This window comes from Anthonomus grandis, chromosome 18 (assembly GCF_022605725.1).
Source record: "Anthonomus grandis grandis chromosome 18, icAntGran1.3, whole genome shotgun sequence".
Classification (NCBI taxonomy): domain Eukaryota; kingdom Metazoa; phylum Arthropoda; class Insecta; order Coleoptera; family Curculionidae; genus Anthonomus; species Anthonomus grandis.
In genome coordinates, this window is record NC_065563.1 from 9,604,536 (window position 1) to 9,620,609 (window position 16,074).

At 32.9% G+C, this 16,074-nt stretch overlaps 1 protein-coding gene across 1 annotated transcript in view; it reads right to left on the bottom strand.

The window, feature by feature from the left end:
* Positions 1 to 16,074, bottom strand: part of LOC126747008 (uncharacterized) — a 57,791-nt gene that overhangs the window by 10,916 nt on the left and 30,801 nt on the right. The window contains exon 10 of the mRNA XM_050455476.1: positions 11,780 to 12,016. Within this exon, the coding sequence (XP_050311433.1) occupies positions 11,780 to 12,016 (237 nt within the window). The remainder of the gene's footprint in view (positions 1 to 11,779; positions 12,017 to 16,074) is intronic.

The following is a 16,074-nucleotide window of genomic DNA, read 5'->3' on the forward strand; positions in this document are numbered from 1 at the left end:
ATTACTGTAAAAATCGCGAAATAATTCCGCATATTGAAGACCAAATCGATAAGTTAGGGGGTAACGAATTTTTTTTCCACGTTAGACTTAGCATCTGGATTTTATTAAGTCCCAATGGCTGCCAACTCAATAGAAAAAACAGCCTTTGTTACTCCGGACGGACACTACGAGTTTTTGCGCATGCCTTTTGACTTAACCAATGATACGGCAGTCTTTCAATGTTTGATAAATAAAACGTTGGGACCATTACGCAACAAATTTGCCTATTTATATATCGATGACATTATTATACCATTACACAGGGCTTGGACCGCTTGCAAAAAGTTTTAATTCAACTTCGTAAACACAAACTTTCCCTTAAGATAAGTAAATATGTATTTTTTAAAACAAACATCGAATACTTAAGTAGAAGAAATCATACGGTTGTTTCAGCAGATCGTTTAAAAAAAATGGATATCCATCTAACAAGAAAATTGAAGTGGTTCTGTCGAAATTTATAAAATAGGTCAAGTTAATAGATTTTAAGTTATAAGTTATAGCAAAAGTTGCACTGTTATTGTAATAGTTGCATTTCGTATGGCAAAAGTTGCCCTGTTATAGCAAAAGTTGCATTTCGTATGGCAAAAGTTGCCCTATTATAACAAAAGTTGCATTTCGTATGGCAAAGTTGCATTATTATTGTAAAAGTTTCATTTCTTATAGCAAAAGTTGCACTGTTACAGCAAAAGTTGCATTTCGTTTGGTAAGAGTAGTAGCGTTTCTTATGGCAAACGTTGCATTATTATTGGAAAAGTCGCATTGATTATGGCAAAAGTTGCATTTCTTATGGCCAAACTAGTGTCATTATTATAGTAAAAGTTGTATTTGGTTATGGTTAAAAAAGTGTTTAATTATGGCAAAAGTTGCATATCCTGATTACTAAAGAATAAACTCTTAAGTAATCATAATTATATGACTTATTTGTTTTTTTTTTAGACTTTGATAATACAGGTTACATTATTAGACATAATTGAGGGGGTCAGAAGCCAAGGGGTCCAAGTCGAGTTTTTTTTCGAGTTAAGTGCAGAAATCAAAACTTAATATATACATTTGCTTGGTGGCAAAGAGATCCAAGCATAAAACAAGTCTTAATGGCTCCATCTATCAATAAGAAAATGTACTACTTACCATATCTTAACAGTGTTGTTTAGAGCTAAACGGGACCAAGTATACTTGGATCCATTTGCAGCCAAGGAAACTGTTATATTCTGTTGATTACTAACGATTTTGTCAGTGTCAGTTGTAGTTGTCGTACTAAAATCGTGAAAAATAGTGATCGAAGTGCATTTTTAATTTCAAAATGCTTACATCAGACGATGAAAGAGGTAAGTAGTTATTATAGCAAGAAAATTTCTATTTAAAATAAAAATTAAGGTACATATTTTATGATTCAATTTTTTAAGGTTATGATAATACAAATCGAGTTTTCTTTTCATTATAGCGTTACAAATTCATATGGAACTAAGAACATAATCGTAATAATTGCATTTTTTTCGTTATTATTTAAATACCTACAACAGATTTTAATAAAATGACTCTTTTTCAGAGCCATTCTCCGACAACTCTTATATAGATGGAGATTATCTTCCAAGTAGCAGTGGTGGAGATGATGCTGAAGTGCAAAACTTGAATGAAGCTGGGAATGGGAATTCCAGAAAAAGGGTTCGTAAAACTGCGACATGAAAAGAAATTGTTCAAAAATTCGAAGAAACAGTCGTCAGGAATACGTTGGTCGCAAGGGTGAACTACATCATGCAAAAATCTGTTAAGGCTTATGACCATACATGCAGATACAAGTGTACAGAAAATTTTACCGAGGAAGTTAGAAACACAATTTTTACTGATTATTGGAATCTTGGAAACAAAACTAATGGATGGGATTTACAGAGCACTTTTATTGCATCATGCATACAAAATAATGCTCCAAAAATGCACCGTCTAAAAATCACCAGACAAAAGAGTATTAGCACTGTGATAAAACTTCAAAATAAACGTGTATGCAAAGAGTTTTTTCTGAGAACTCTAGATATTAGCCGCAAACGGTTTTATAACGTCACAAAGAAAAAGAAGGAGTCTGGAGTCGTCCAAACGGATCAAAGGGGAAGACATGTCCCTAGCAATAAAATAGACGATGAGTCTTTAAACTTAGCAAAACAGCATATAAACTCATGCCCAAAATTTGTGAGTCATTATACTAGAAAAGACAATCCGAATCGCAAGTATTTGTCTCCCGAGTCATATGTAACAAAAATGTACAAGCTATACAAAGAATTTTGTCACGAAAAAGAAGCCCGACCATTAAAGCTGAGCAAATACCGCGACATTTTTAATACCCACTTCAACTTAGCTTTTCACCGACCATATTCAGACACATGTTCAAAGTGTGACACGTTCATTACTCAGAAAAATTCTTGTGATCCAGAATCTGAAGAGGGCTCCCGCGTTGCCAGAGAACATGATCGTCATCTACGTCAAGCTGAAGCGTCCAAAAATTTAAAAAACGCCGCCAAGGAATCAGCAAGACAATGTCCAGAAAAACGTGCTATTTGTTTTGATCTACAAAAAACCTTACCCACTCCGTATTTGACATGCAGCAAAGTATATGATTTGCGCCAGCTATGGACTTACAATCTAGGAATCCACGATTTATCATCCGGAATTGGTAATATGTACATGTGGCATGAAGGTGAAGGGTCGAAAGGTTCTCAAGAAGTCATGTCATGTTTGCTGAAATATATTGAAAGTTTGCCAAAAACAGTGACCCACATCGATGCATTCAGTGATAACTGTGGTGGTCAAAACAAGAACAAGAACATAATAAAATTTTGGATGTATATTGTACAATTTACACATATCGAAAGTGTTGACCGCCGTTTTTTAGTTTCGGGACATTCCTTTATGGAATGCGATCAAGATTTTGCCATTATTGAAAAAAGCAAAGAGACGGCTAACTCACGTTTTTACTCCCGATGATTGGGTTAATTTTATAGCAGGAGTCAGTAGAAAATTTATTGTAGTAAAAATGCAGCCTGAGGATTTTAAATCTATATCTCCCATGGACAACATCATGAAATCAAATCTTACAGGAATAAGTAAAATGCAATGGCTACATTTCAAAAAAAAGTATCCAATGAAACTTTTTTATAAAGAAGTTTGTAATAGTGAAATGGATCTTTCTAAAAAAACTGCCTTGCGTGGAAGACCTTCAAAAATTCTTCTACCTGCTCTATATGACAGTCCTCCAAAATTAAATTAGCAAAATTCAATAACTTGATGCAGCTTCTACCATATGTACCACCAATACACCATGATTTCTATAAGTCGTTGAATCCAGGACAGACGTTGAATGCAGGCCATCAAACAAACGGGCGAAACGATGAAGATTATACTCTCGGTGACATGGTTGAATCGGATGATGATTAATATTAATACAAAACCTTTTGTAACTATTTTTTATTAAAGTCTATTCTATTATTTGAGAATTTTTATTACCTATTGAGTTACCTATCTACAAAAATAAATGATTATGTGGCATTTTTTCAAAATTGTTACAACACCTCATGCATTTTAGGGTTCTAGATTTTTTATTAAGTAAAAATATTTAAAATTGAAATTTCTCAATATTTACGTTTTGGTACTTGGACTCCTTGGCTTCTGACCCCCTCAATTATTAGAGTAAGAAAAACAAAAATATATATATTTCCATGCGTTTTATTTCTAGTTGAAGGATTCATTATTGCAAATAAAATATAAGAAAAGTATTTGTGTACTAGGGAACTTAAGATAAGTATTGAGGATAATTTCATTGATACATATAATATGAATAATTATTTTAATTAGGTATGTATAGGGTCTGAGGACAGACTTATTTGTCAGGATGGCCGAGTGTTAAAGATTCTGTTTTGTACCAATTTAAATAAATATAATTTTAATTAACCTACCAGGTGTTTTTCTTACAATATAAATAGACATTTTTTTTCAATATTAATTTTTATAGAGACTGAAGTTGTCAGTAGGACAAACTTGGAGGGGTTGTATAGAGCCCTAAAATAGGCAAGTTTGCGCCATAAAACCCTATCCGAAAATGATTAGATTTTGAGATACAGGTTGATAAAATTTTAAGAACAAATCTTATTTTTAACATTAACAATGGCAAAAATTCACTTTCTGGTACCAAATTCCACATTAAAAGCAAGTAATTTTTTTTCTTATAACAAACACAGTAAATATTATCAAACGGATAAAACATAAAATTTAAATTTTAGCGAGAAATAAATTTCGAAAAATGGATTTTATTTTTTTTATGTGAAAAAAGTCGGAGAAAACAAAGCTAGGAGACAAAATTTACTCTAAATTAAATGAGGATTTGAAAAATATTTTTTAATTGAAGAAAAAACAGTAGCGTACCATTTTTTTTGAAGAGTTCACTAGGTTCTAGCCCGCATAGATGCCACTAAAGTAAAATAAAAAATTAAATTATAAATTAAAAAATAGTACTAGATGCATAGAAACTACCCCTACTTATTTTTAGACAAATATCTACAGGGATGTAAAAATTACATTGCCAGATTTATTTGGATCTTTAATTCAGTCCTTGTTTTACTTAAATTTTTGACGGACTTCTTTATTTGTGAATATGTTTTAACTAGGCACGTTAATCAAGATCTCCTAGAGAATTTATTTTCTGTAATAAGAAATACATGTAGATACAATGACAATACAAAGACAAGCGTTTAGAAGTTTCGAATTGCTTTGCAATGCCACATTTTTAAACAGTTGACGCTCTTGAGCACAGAAGAAAAAACATATCATGTTTGTTGTTGGAGCTATAACTTTTATTTAATTTTTTTATTAATTTATGTATTTTTGCCTCAAAAATAAGTTTTGGCTAGAAATGAATTATTTGTTAATAAAATTTAACTTGTAAGAAATCTCAGCACGCCTTCAGCTTTAAATACCACCTAAATGACACCACGATATTGTGTTGTATGTTTAAAAAAAAATAATAAAAACGTAGTTGCGTTACTCTAGAGGCCAGTAGCTTAAATGCCGCTTGACGGTAGGACGAGGCTAAGTAAACTAAACTGGACGGTAATCGATAGTCGATCGGGTACATTTTAAAATACAGGATTGCGAATCTTCCCAAATATTCTATCAACGCTGATATAAATAAATAAATTAGGCCTTTATTTTATACTCGACGAAGGGCAGCGAATTCTGTTACACATAAAATTACAATATTATTATAACTACTCTTTAAAAAGCAAATAAAACATACAGAAAATATTTAACTAACTTAATATACAAAAAAACAAACAAAAATTTAGACTTAAAAAAAGAAAAAAACCTCCCTAGCGCATGACTGACTTGACTTAACAATACAAATACTTAAAAAAAATAAATTATACATTCTCAATAAAAGCAATATAAATAAAATAAAAGTAGAAGAACTATCCAAAAACAAATAAATTGATGAAATAAAATTAAAATTGTTCCTAAGTTGAATACAGTCATTAAGTATTCTGTTTTGTTATTGACTTTTAACTAATACTGTTTTTAATCTATTTTTGAAGCGTTGAAAAGACTTGTTAACATAGTCACTAATATTATATGCATTTATTAGCTTTGTTGCACAGAAAGAAAATGACCTTTGAAAAATTGCAGTGCTGTGACGGGGTATATCAAATTTTAAAACCGTGCGTGTTGTTCGGTTATGTCTAGAGATTCCTGTTTTAAGTTTATTACGTAAGTAGGCTGGATAATTGTTTTTTAAAAGTTTAAACAAGAAACAACAACAATGAAGTTTTTCTCTATTTTGCACATTGAGCCAGTTTAATTCTTTCAGCTTACAAGTTACGTGATCCCGTCTTCTTAACCCATAAACAAAGCGAATGCAAGAATTTCGTATTTTTTGCAGTTTGTACTAGAGATAAAATGGATACTTGTTTGACCGAATATCCTGCCATCGAAATCGGGTTTATTCGACGTCTTTCGTTTAAAATTCGATTATATCAACCGGGGGCATGTCGTGGCGTCGGTTCCATATTGGTTCTATATTAGTTTCTGCGTAGATAGAGTGCAGATAGTTTTATTGTTTAGAAGTTCTAAATATGTCGTCGAACACAAAAAGGTCGCCAATATGGCAATATTTTGACATAAATAAGGACAACAATAGATTGGCTGACTGTTTGTGCCAGCTTCAAATATCTCGGGGCGGAGAAGGAAAAAAGGCTGGTAAGTGTGTGTATGTTTGGTTATTTTCGGGTAAATTTAGAAATTACCTATATTCTAGGTACTTCCGCCATGACTAACCACGTAAAATCAAAACATCCCGAGAAGTTTACTTTGCTTAACAAAGCTAAAGGCAAAGAAGAAACTACCATGCTTGAGAAGTCTGGTACCTCTAGTACAAGTTTGTTTTTGAGAATCACAGAAAAGCAGGTAACTTTATCAGAATGCGTTGAGGGAAAACAAGTTTGGAATGTTAATGATTTAAAGGCAAAAAAATATCATTGTTTAATTGCAGAAATGATTGCACTAGATAATGAGCCGCTATATCTACAACAGAATTATTGAAAAAATCAAAGGAAGCATTTCAAATGCTGTCGCAATTTCTGTCACTTCTGATATATGGACGTGTGCACACAATAACTCTAGCTTTCTGAGTTTCACAGCCCATTGGGTGTCTCCGGAATTCCAACTCCAACACGTAGTTCTTGCTATGAAACCATTCTCCGAAGCCCACACAGGGGAAAACAAAGCAAATGAACTCAACGCTATTGCAGCTCGAATACACGTACTTACTTGTTCATGACAGCGGTGCAAACATGGTGAAAGATGTTCGCATGGCAGAGCATAGTTCTGCCAGATGTTTTATTCATTCGCTTCAGAGGGTTGTTACTGAGTCATTAAAGATACAGCCCGAAGTAATCGAAATGATAAGCAAAGGCAGACGTCTCGTTACACATTTTAATCATTCGGGGTTAGCTCAAGAAAAACTGTTGGTAATTCAAAAGGAGTTGAGTTTACCCGAACATCAATTAGTGCAGGATATCAGCACGAGGTGGAATTCCACGTTTTACATGTCAGAACGCTTGTTAGAACAAAAACGTGCTATATCCCTTTATGTTGCCGATTACGACACACTGACTAATTTAACGACTCATGAGTGGTGTCTGGTAGAACAATGTGTCAAACTTTTGAAGCCATTCGAAGAGATAACTAAAATCACAAGTGCTGGTCTCTCGAAGAAATACCGAAGTAATACCGCATCTAGCAGCATTGAAAAAATAGCTATGCAAGGATGAGACTGCGCAACGAACAACTGATTTATCTCATATGAGAGCTGCCTTAAAATCAGAATAGAATTCTCTAGAAATTATCTACAGGTTCGAATTATCTTATTGCAACTTTCTTTGACCCCAGATTCAAACTATTTAGGGACTCTCGAAGCTGAAAGAGCGCGACAAAAGATCTTGTTAGAGTTTTTAAAAATGACTTGCGACGGGTACTCCAGCAGCAGTGATACATCGCCATCATCCACACCACCACCTTCTAAAAAAAGCAGAAATGAAACTGATGCCAATGTGACTCGCGATTCCCACGACACCTTTTGGGATTGTTTCAATGAAAATAACAGTCAAAGTCATCAAAGTCAAGCGAAAAATCCAATTGCAAGAGAGATTGACGGTTTTTTGAAGACAGTTCGAATTGATCACAACCGGGATTCGTACGCTTGGTGGTCGGCTAATTTACAAGAATATCCCAATTTGATGAAGTTTGCCAAAGTATACCTTTCAGCTCCTTGCAGCAGTGTTTTCAGTGAGAGGCTGTTTTCCGAAGCAGGTTTGGTTTACGAAAACAAGCGAAATCGCCTGTTGCCGGCAAACGCTGAAAATTTGGTTTTTATTCACCATAATTTACCACTTCTTAATTTTAACTATTAGGTATATGTATTTTTACTTTTAAAATATTTTTAGGTGTAAATTTTAAGAATCCCTTTGCGGTTTTTTTAATATGTGGTTGAGTTGTTCTAGTCTAGTATACCGGATAGTTACCGGATATCCGTTTCATCTCTAGTTTGTACCTACTGGAAACATCAGGACATGGTCCATATACAAAATTAGAATAATGCAAGTTGCTTCTTTAGATAGCCTTACTTTTGTACAAGTTTCTGAGGTCCCCAGATTTGACCAAACCCGATTTTTTCTTGTGGGGATATGTGAAGGAAAAAGTCTATGAAATAACTCCTACCACAAGTGAAAATATGAAAAATAAAATTCGGGAGATTTTTAAAACAGTCACGCCAATTATGTTGGAAAAGGTTAATGAATCATTCTCGAAAAGGGTAAACGCTCGCAGACAAAATTTAGGAGGTCATATTGAACGCAATTTTTAATAATTGTAATTGATCTTTAAAATTTAAAATTAGTGTAACGATGTAACAAAAATATGTGAGTACCTACCTAGTATGTAATTTAATTTTGCTGTTTTTTTTAGCAATTTAGGTGAATAATTGTGTTGGTAAATTTTTCAAGTATGTAATAATAATAATAATAATAATAGGAAAAGTAATAATTCTAATTCTTCAAAAAATTTTTTCTAAGCAATCTTGATCAAAACTTTAAGAATACCCGTTTTATGCATAGTATTTTACAGAAAAGTTAAAATATCTCAAAAAGTACTTGGTTTAGCTATAGGATATATTAAATAAAAAATGAAGGTATTTGAGGGACAAACTTAATTAAATAAAAATATACAGGGTGTTCCGTTTGAAAAATTTGAGATATTGCGTATTTAATTTCAGTAAGTTTGAAAGTTCTTTAAAAACACCCTGTATTAAAAAATTACAAATTATCATAGTCAGCCTAGAGGAGGTACCCTAGACTAACTGTGGTACTAGTTTCATAGGCGCAGAATAAATTTTAAGTTAATTATGATTTTTTAAACGAACCCTCTAAAAGGCAAAAAAGAACATAAAAAAATTAATTACGTTGCAACGCCGCATGGAAATTTTAAAAACGTTATACCAAAGTAAAGTACTCTTTTTGCCTCACATTTTAGTACCATAATATACAGGGCGTACCATTTAAAAAAAATAACATATTTTATAGTAACTTTTTTGTGACACACCCAGTATACGTAAAAATATTTTTAGTTCGTAGGTTTTTGTCAACCCTACAACTTTGCTGTAGAACTTTTTGCTCTACCTCGTATAGTTAAGGCGCTATCTTATCCGTACACCTTGTTGGCACGCCCTGTATATATGTTTATACACAGAAAAAAATACTGTTGTGTTTCCAATTATTTGTTAGTATTTGGATGTTTTTTCATTGTTTTAAATATATTTATAATAGTTTCAATTCCATGTTATCCAAACAATTTAACCCTTAAGTTCAAGATAATTACAGCAACGCAATTAAATTTTAAATACTTTATGTATCCATTTAATGATATATTGTGTCCCTCCAATACTGATATAAGCATTAATTTAATGAAAGCATTTATGTAATTTTAATATATATCATGCTTTTCATTGAAAAAAATATACTATTTATTTGATAATTAAAACCATTTGCTACAAACACATTATTTAGTAATTAATTTAAAATATATTTATTTTCTTAAAAACACAACTATTACTGTCACAATACACCATGTTATTAATGCAATATCTAAATTGTTCAGAGAATTACCCAGTAGTATTGGGCCAAAAACATCTTATATTAACTTCAATGATCCTTGTCGTTAACTCAACTACTTTGTACTCCCGTAGATTGGTATATAATTTAGATCTACCAAATAGCGTAAATCTGTGCGGCGTGCCTGTGTGGAGGTGTCCTGTCGCGTCGTCACTTGTCATTTTGGCTTGTTTGTTTCAAAAAGCAGCATTACTGTCCCCGCGCCTGCATGTTAATTTGTGTTCGTGCTAATTTAAATTGTGTGTTGTAGATCCATAATATTAATAATTATAGTACGATGGACGGGTTTTAAAAAAAACATGATTTAGAGGAGCTTATACCTATCTTTGAAGGTAAGTACCTCTGTATGTAATACATAATGTCAGACATGGTTGCAGTTTTCACGTTTTTTAAATTTATATATTATTATAATATAATATATATTATATAATTGAATAAATTTATTTGGTTTTGTATATTTCTAGTCTGTTTCCTGTTCCTGTTTTCCTAGTGGTCTTGGAAATTAAGGAAAATGTTTTTTATTTTTTTGACTTTTGGGACAAAAGTTTATGTTTAAATTGTCTATAAGATTTGAAACTGAATTCACAGGTTTCCTTTTTTTGACAAATAAATTATTATGTTAACTATTTGATTTTTTTTTTTAAATTCTCATTTCAGCTTTGCGATGTTTCTATTTAATTTTAAAGTGTACATAATAGTCTATAATCAGTTATGCTTTATTACAAATAGATATAAAACATGACGTTTCGTCTCTGTTTCTTTTCTTTCTTTCTTTTTTCTATTTTTGTATAACTTATATGTAATACCCTAATAAAATTTTTTGACCTTTTTTAGCTTAGTCACATTGTTAGTCACATTGAGAAAGTCTTGTTTTTTTTGCCATGTTTTATATTTATTTGTAATAAAGCATAACTGATTATAGGTTGTACTTTTGGAAACTTTGTGGAACTTATTTCTTTCTTACTAACTCAAATACCTACAGAGTAATTATTAACCTATATGTATAAACTTGAAAAGTTATTGCTGATAACAAAAATAATTACTAATAATGAAGAAAAAATTACGGTAAAATATTTAGATTCTAAAATAATTTGTGTTTTTACGAAAATTTATATGAACTTTATGAGGTGGAATTTTATTTATGATGGATGTTTTTTTTTTCAGCGATGGAATCAATTGATTACAACTTTAACATAATCAAAATGGTTTAAATGTTAACGGTTTACATCGATAAATCCATCACTGAATAAAAAAATTGCCCTTTATAAACAAAATTCCCCCTGATAAAGTTGATAATTTTTTGTGAACAAAAAACAAATTATTTCAAAATCTAAAAATATTTAACTAACATATTTTTTAATTTTTAGTTATTTGTCATCAGCAATAATTTCCCAAGTTTATGCGTATAAATTAAAAATCACTCTGTATTTAGTATAGGATCACACCAATTAATAAAATATTTCGGATAAAAAATCAATTGTAATTGATTTGAATCCAGATACCTATAATGTCAATCATAAGTTTTAATATCCTCAATTTTAATGAGCAATTTTTGCAAAATTATTAATTATTCTGACAATTGACAAAAAATGTATTAAATTCTTCCAATTGTAGTTAAGATTGGGGCAATTACGAATCAGACAAAATTCAAATACATACTATAATTCATCAAAACAATTCAACATGCAATCGTAACAAAAGAACCATAAAGTTAAGGCAAAAAAAAGTATTTTCAAATCAATTATAAAGTACCCGTTTAATTCAATGAAACCTTGTAATTAAATCTTTCATTAAAATCCGATAACATCTTGTCATTGAATCCAAGATATGATATAATTAGTTACCAAATTTAGACTTGTAGTTGGATAAAACTCTACTGTAATTGAGGAATACTGAATGTAAGAAGTCATTGAATCAAAGCACAAGTCTTTGACAAAACGACAGATTTTTTTGTGTGTATGATGAAGAAATTTATTTTCAGTTTGATTAACTTAACTAATTATATTGAGCCAATTAAAAAAGACATAAAGTTTTCTTACCTGGCGGGTTATATTGACCTGCTGGGGGCGGGGGCGGTGGTTGGTAATTGGCCGGAGGCGGCGGTTGATAATTGGCCGGAGGCGGTGGAGGAGAGTATGGACCAGCAGAAGAGAGTAAAGGTGGAGGTGGGGGCGGGGGCGAGTGACTCCTCGGCGTTTGATAGTTTCGGTTTTGGGACGGCGCGGAGTTGCCGCGTCCTCTGCCCCTGTTGCCGCCCCGAATATTTTGACGGCCGCCTAAAGAGGTAGAAGTCAATCAAATTCTTTACAGCCAACTGTTTTTTTTTTCTTTGAATAGCAAAACAGTTTTAATATAGAGGGTGTTTTTTTAATATTGCAAATAAATTCAGGGGCGTGATCCCCTAGGACTACTACTAGTTTGGTTAACCTTCTTATGAAATGAAATCGGAAAAAATTAGGAAAAAAAAAAGAATCAACATAATTTTTAATTTTAAACCGTGCAAAAAAAGGAGCACCTAAAAACTTTAAAAGACCCAACTATGTGGCCAGCAGGTAGAATTGTAGATGGCTACAAATTGAATGCTTCAACCCATCCAGATTCACCAACATCCAAGATTCAGCCACCACCAGAAGCCACTGCTACGCCAGAGAGATCTTTAAGAATTGCTTCAGACAAGGAAGCAATCGTTGCGAGTAAGGCCCTTGCACGGAAACCCACTAAAATAATAATAGGAAAAAAAACGATGAGCGAAGACGAGCCCTTTATGGATCCGTTGACTCCGCCAATAGTGAGGCTGTCCCAAAATTCTGATCCTGAGAATAGCCGTTACCTATTGGCCAGACTGAGGGACCCTTCAATTTTAAAATCACTTAGGCTCTACCTGGCATACCTCCACGACCTGCCGGCGAGTACAAGCTTTGAAGGGCACACGAAAACCAGCATTAAACTAATGCTTGCCGCAGAAGGACTTCCCACTGACATAGACTCCCTGAGAAAATTATACTGTCGGTTTCATAATGCCTATGGTATTGGTTCGGCTGAAATTGAAGCAGACCTCTCCGCCTTTGGATCCTTCTTCTCTTCAGAAAGACTCCTACGGCTCCAGAAAATTAGAGAAGGTCAAACTAATTATTTTTCTCCAACTAAGTCAAAAAATTTTTAAATAAAACGACGCGAATAGAGGATCAAGCACCCTATAAAAAAATGGACGTTAGCAAGCTTAATATATTCCTCATTAACATTCAGTCCTTAAGACATAAAACAGACGAATTACATCTTTTATTGGAAGAGCTAAACTTTCCACATATTGTTGCCATAACAGAACATTGGTTAAAGACTGATGAGCCTGTATTTATTAAAAACTATACCACTTTAGCTAGATATAATAGAAGTAATTTATCTCATGGGGGTACTATGATAATGTCCACTAACAACGATTTTTCCGCGGTCACAAAATTTGATAATTTATTATCTGAAAAAGTATTCGAATTTTCCATCGTCTATCATAATACCCTTGACCTTTATATAGTTTGTATTTACAAAACACCTGACGCGGGCGTGCAAATTTTCTGCCAAAAATTATTAAGCTTGCTAGAATCCCTGCCCTTAATAAGCAAATTAATTTTGTGTGGCGATCTTAATATTGACTTCTCCAGTGTGTGTGCTGCTAAGGAATCCCTTCAGTCCATATTTGATTCATTTGGGATAGTTATGCATATTAACTCCCCAACCAGAATAACCAAAACTAGCTCTAGTATCATTGACTACGTCGTATCAACCTTTGATCCGGAACTCGTTGATTTAACTGTCTTTAACTCAGGTTTCTCCGATCATGAAGCAGTGTTAACTAAATTATCTCTAAATCACAAAAATAAAAGAGTCCCGCGCAAAATGTGCCGTATCTTTGGGGAAAAAAATTTCCTAAATTTCAAAAATCTATGTCTAAGAACGGACTGGGACTTAACACTGAGTTTTCTCGATTTATAAAGTCACTGTCTGATTTGGCATCCAACTCATTTCCTCTTAGACCCATCAAAATTAAACAAAAAAAACCATGGTCTACTAAAGGCTTACGCTTGTCTTCTAAAAATATACGCTCCTTATCACACTTAAAAAAATTCTCAGACAGTGTGTTCTTCCATGATTACGTAAGGTTGTACAAAAAAATTTACCATAAAACAATAAAGGCAGCCAAGGACCTCTATTACAATAAAAGGATTTCTAATTCTGCAAATGTTGGTAAGGAGACTTGGTCTATTGTTAATGAATTAAGGGATAAGGCTTCTCCATCTATCACAATCCCCACTTCACCGGATAACTTAAACAACTACTTTATAAATGTAGCCAAAAATCTCATGAATACCGTAACTCCTTCCCACGATCCTCTCTTATATCTCGCTAATGAGAATTTACATAATTTCTTTCTTACACCCATAGCATTAGAAGAACTACGCAGCACAATAAAAGACATTAAAAACAAATCTTCATCTGGGGCTGATGGTCTAACGCTCAAAATGTTTTCAAATCTCCCGGATATCACTTTAAACCATCTTACCAACTTGATTAATATGTCCTTCAAATTGGAATCTTTCCAAGCTGCCTTAAGACGGCAATTATTATTCCTTTACATAAAGGGGGCGAGAAGGATCAATGTTCGAACTATCGCCCAATTGCACTTCTCCACATTATCGCAGATTATTGAAAGACTGGTAAAGAAACGACTTTTATCCTTTTTGCTTAAATATAAAATTATAACCCCGCATCAGTTCGGATTCTTAAGTAACAAGTGCACCAATGATGCTATGTTGTCCCTCTTTAATAATATATACTCCAGCCTAAGCAGCCATCTCTCTACAGCAACAATTTTCTGTGATTTCTCTAAAGCTTTTGACTGTGTAAACCATAATATCCTAATTAATAAACTGCAGCACGATGGAATTAGAGGAACACCTCTCGAGTGGTTCATGTCATACCTGAACAATAGGAATCAGTTTGTTAGGGTTGATTCGATGACGTCTTCCTGCAAGCCAATAGAATGCGGGGTACCTCAGGGCTCTGTTCTAGGCCCTATTTTGTTTCTTCTATTTATAAATGATTTATAATTGCTAATCTAGACATAAATGGTAAAATTTGTCTCTTTGCGGACAATACTAGTTTTTCTTGGAGCAACTTAAATATGGTGGCTCTTCGTAGAACCATATCTCGTGACCTAGTCACCATTAAATCGTGGTGCGATTCAAATCTCTTGTGCCTTAACGTCTCAAAAACTAGAGTATTATCATTTAGCGGTGCGTTGCAACCTTTTGTAATTAATAATAACAGAATGGAGGTCGTTGATTCCGTAAAGTTCTTGGGACTGATGGTAGACAACTCTTTAAATCGATTACTTATCCAAAAAATTAAGTTCTGTATGTTTTGCTCTGAGATTAGTATCCAGGGAGCTAAGTTTGGCAACGGCTATAAGAGTTTATTATGCCCTGTTTGAGTCGCACCTCCGATATGCCCTTCCGTTTTGGGGTACGTGTGGTGCGACTCAATTTGAACGCATATTTAAGCTACAAAAGAGAGCTATACGCTATTCATTAAGACTGAATTACAGAACTCACTGCCAGGAATATTTAAAAAAAATTTAAGTACTAACTCTTCCTTCCTTATTTATATTTGAATCCGTCTGCCTAATCCGCAAGCACTTATCAGATATGTCAGAAAGGCCATCTCACAATTATCCTCTTAGAAACGCAGAGTACGATCTTTATCTACCAACCCCACGATCAGAACTAGTTAAACGATCCATTCTTTACAATGCAAAAAAAATGCACAATCATCTCCCATTTGAAATCAAATGAATAACAACTTTTTCCAAATTTCGGAAAGCTCTGAAATCATACTTGCTGGAGAGAGCCTTATACACAGTAAACGACTTTTTTTTAATAATTAATGTTATGTAATTTTAAGCACGCGCTTCCTAAACACTGGTAAATTTGTTTATGTTGTTATGATAATGTACATAAATAATATTCGTATATTATGTAAACAAATTAGTAGTTTGCTAATAATGTTTTTGTAAACAACTGCCTTTTGAAGACGTTGTATACAAGTGAATGTATATATATTTTATAGATTTTAAGGAAATGTGACCTAAATAATTTATAAAATTGTTAAGTTTTTTGTTTTGTCTTTGTGTATATTTTGTTTGTATGATTTATTTAAATAATAGCTTTGTCGACAAAATTTTAAATTTTATGATAATAAAGCATTGATAGCCATAACCTATAATTTTTTTTTGGGCAAAAAAACGTGTTTTTTTTACTAATTATTCCGTGCGCAGTTTAGG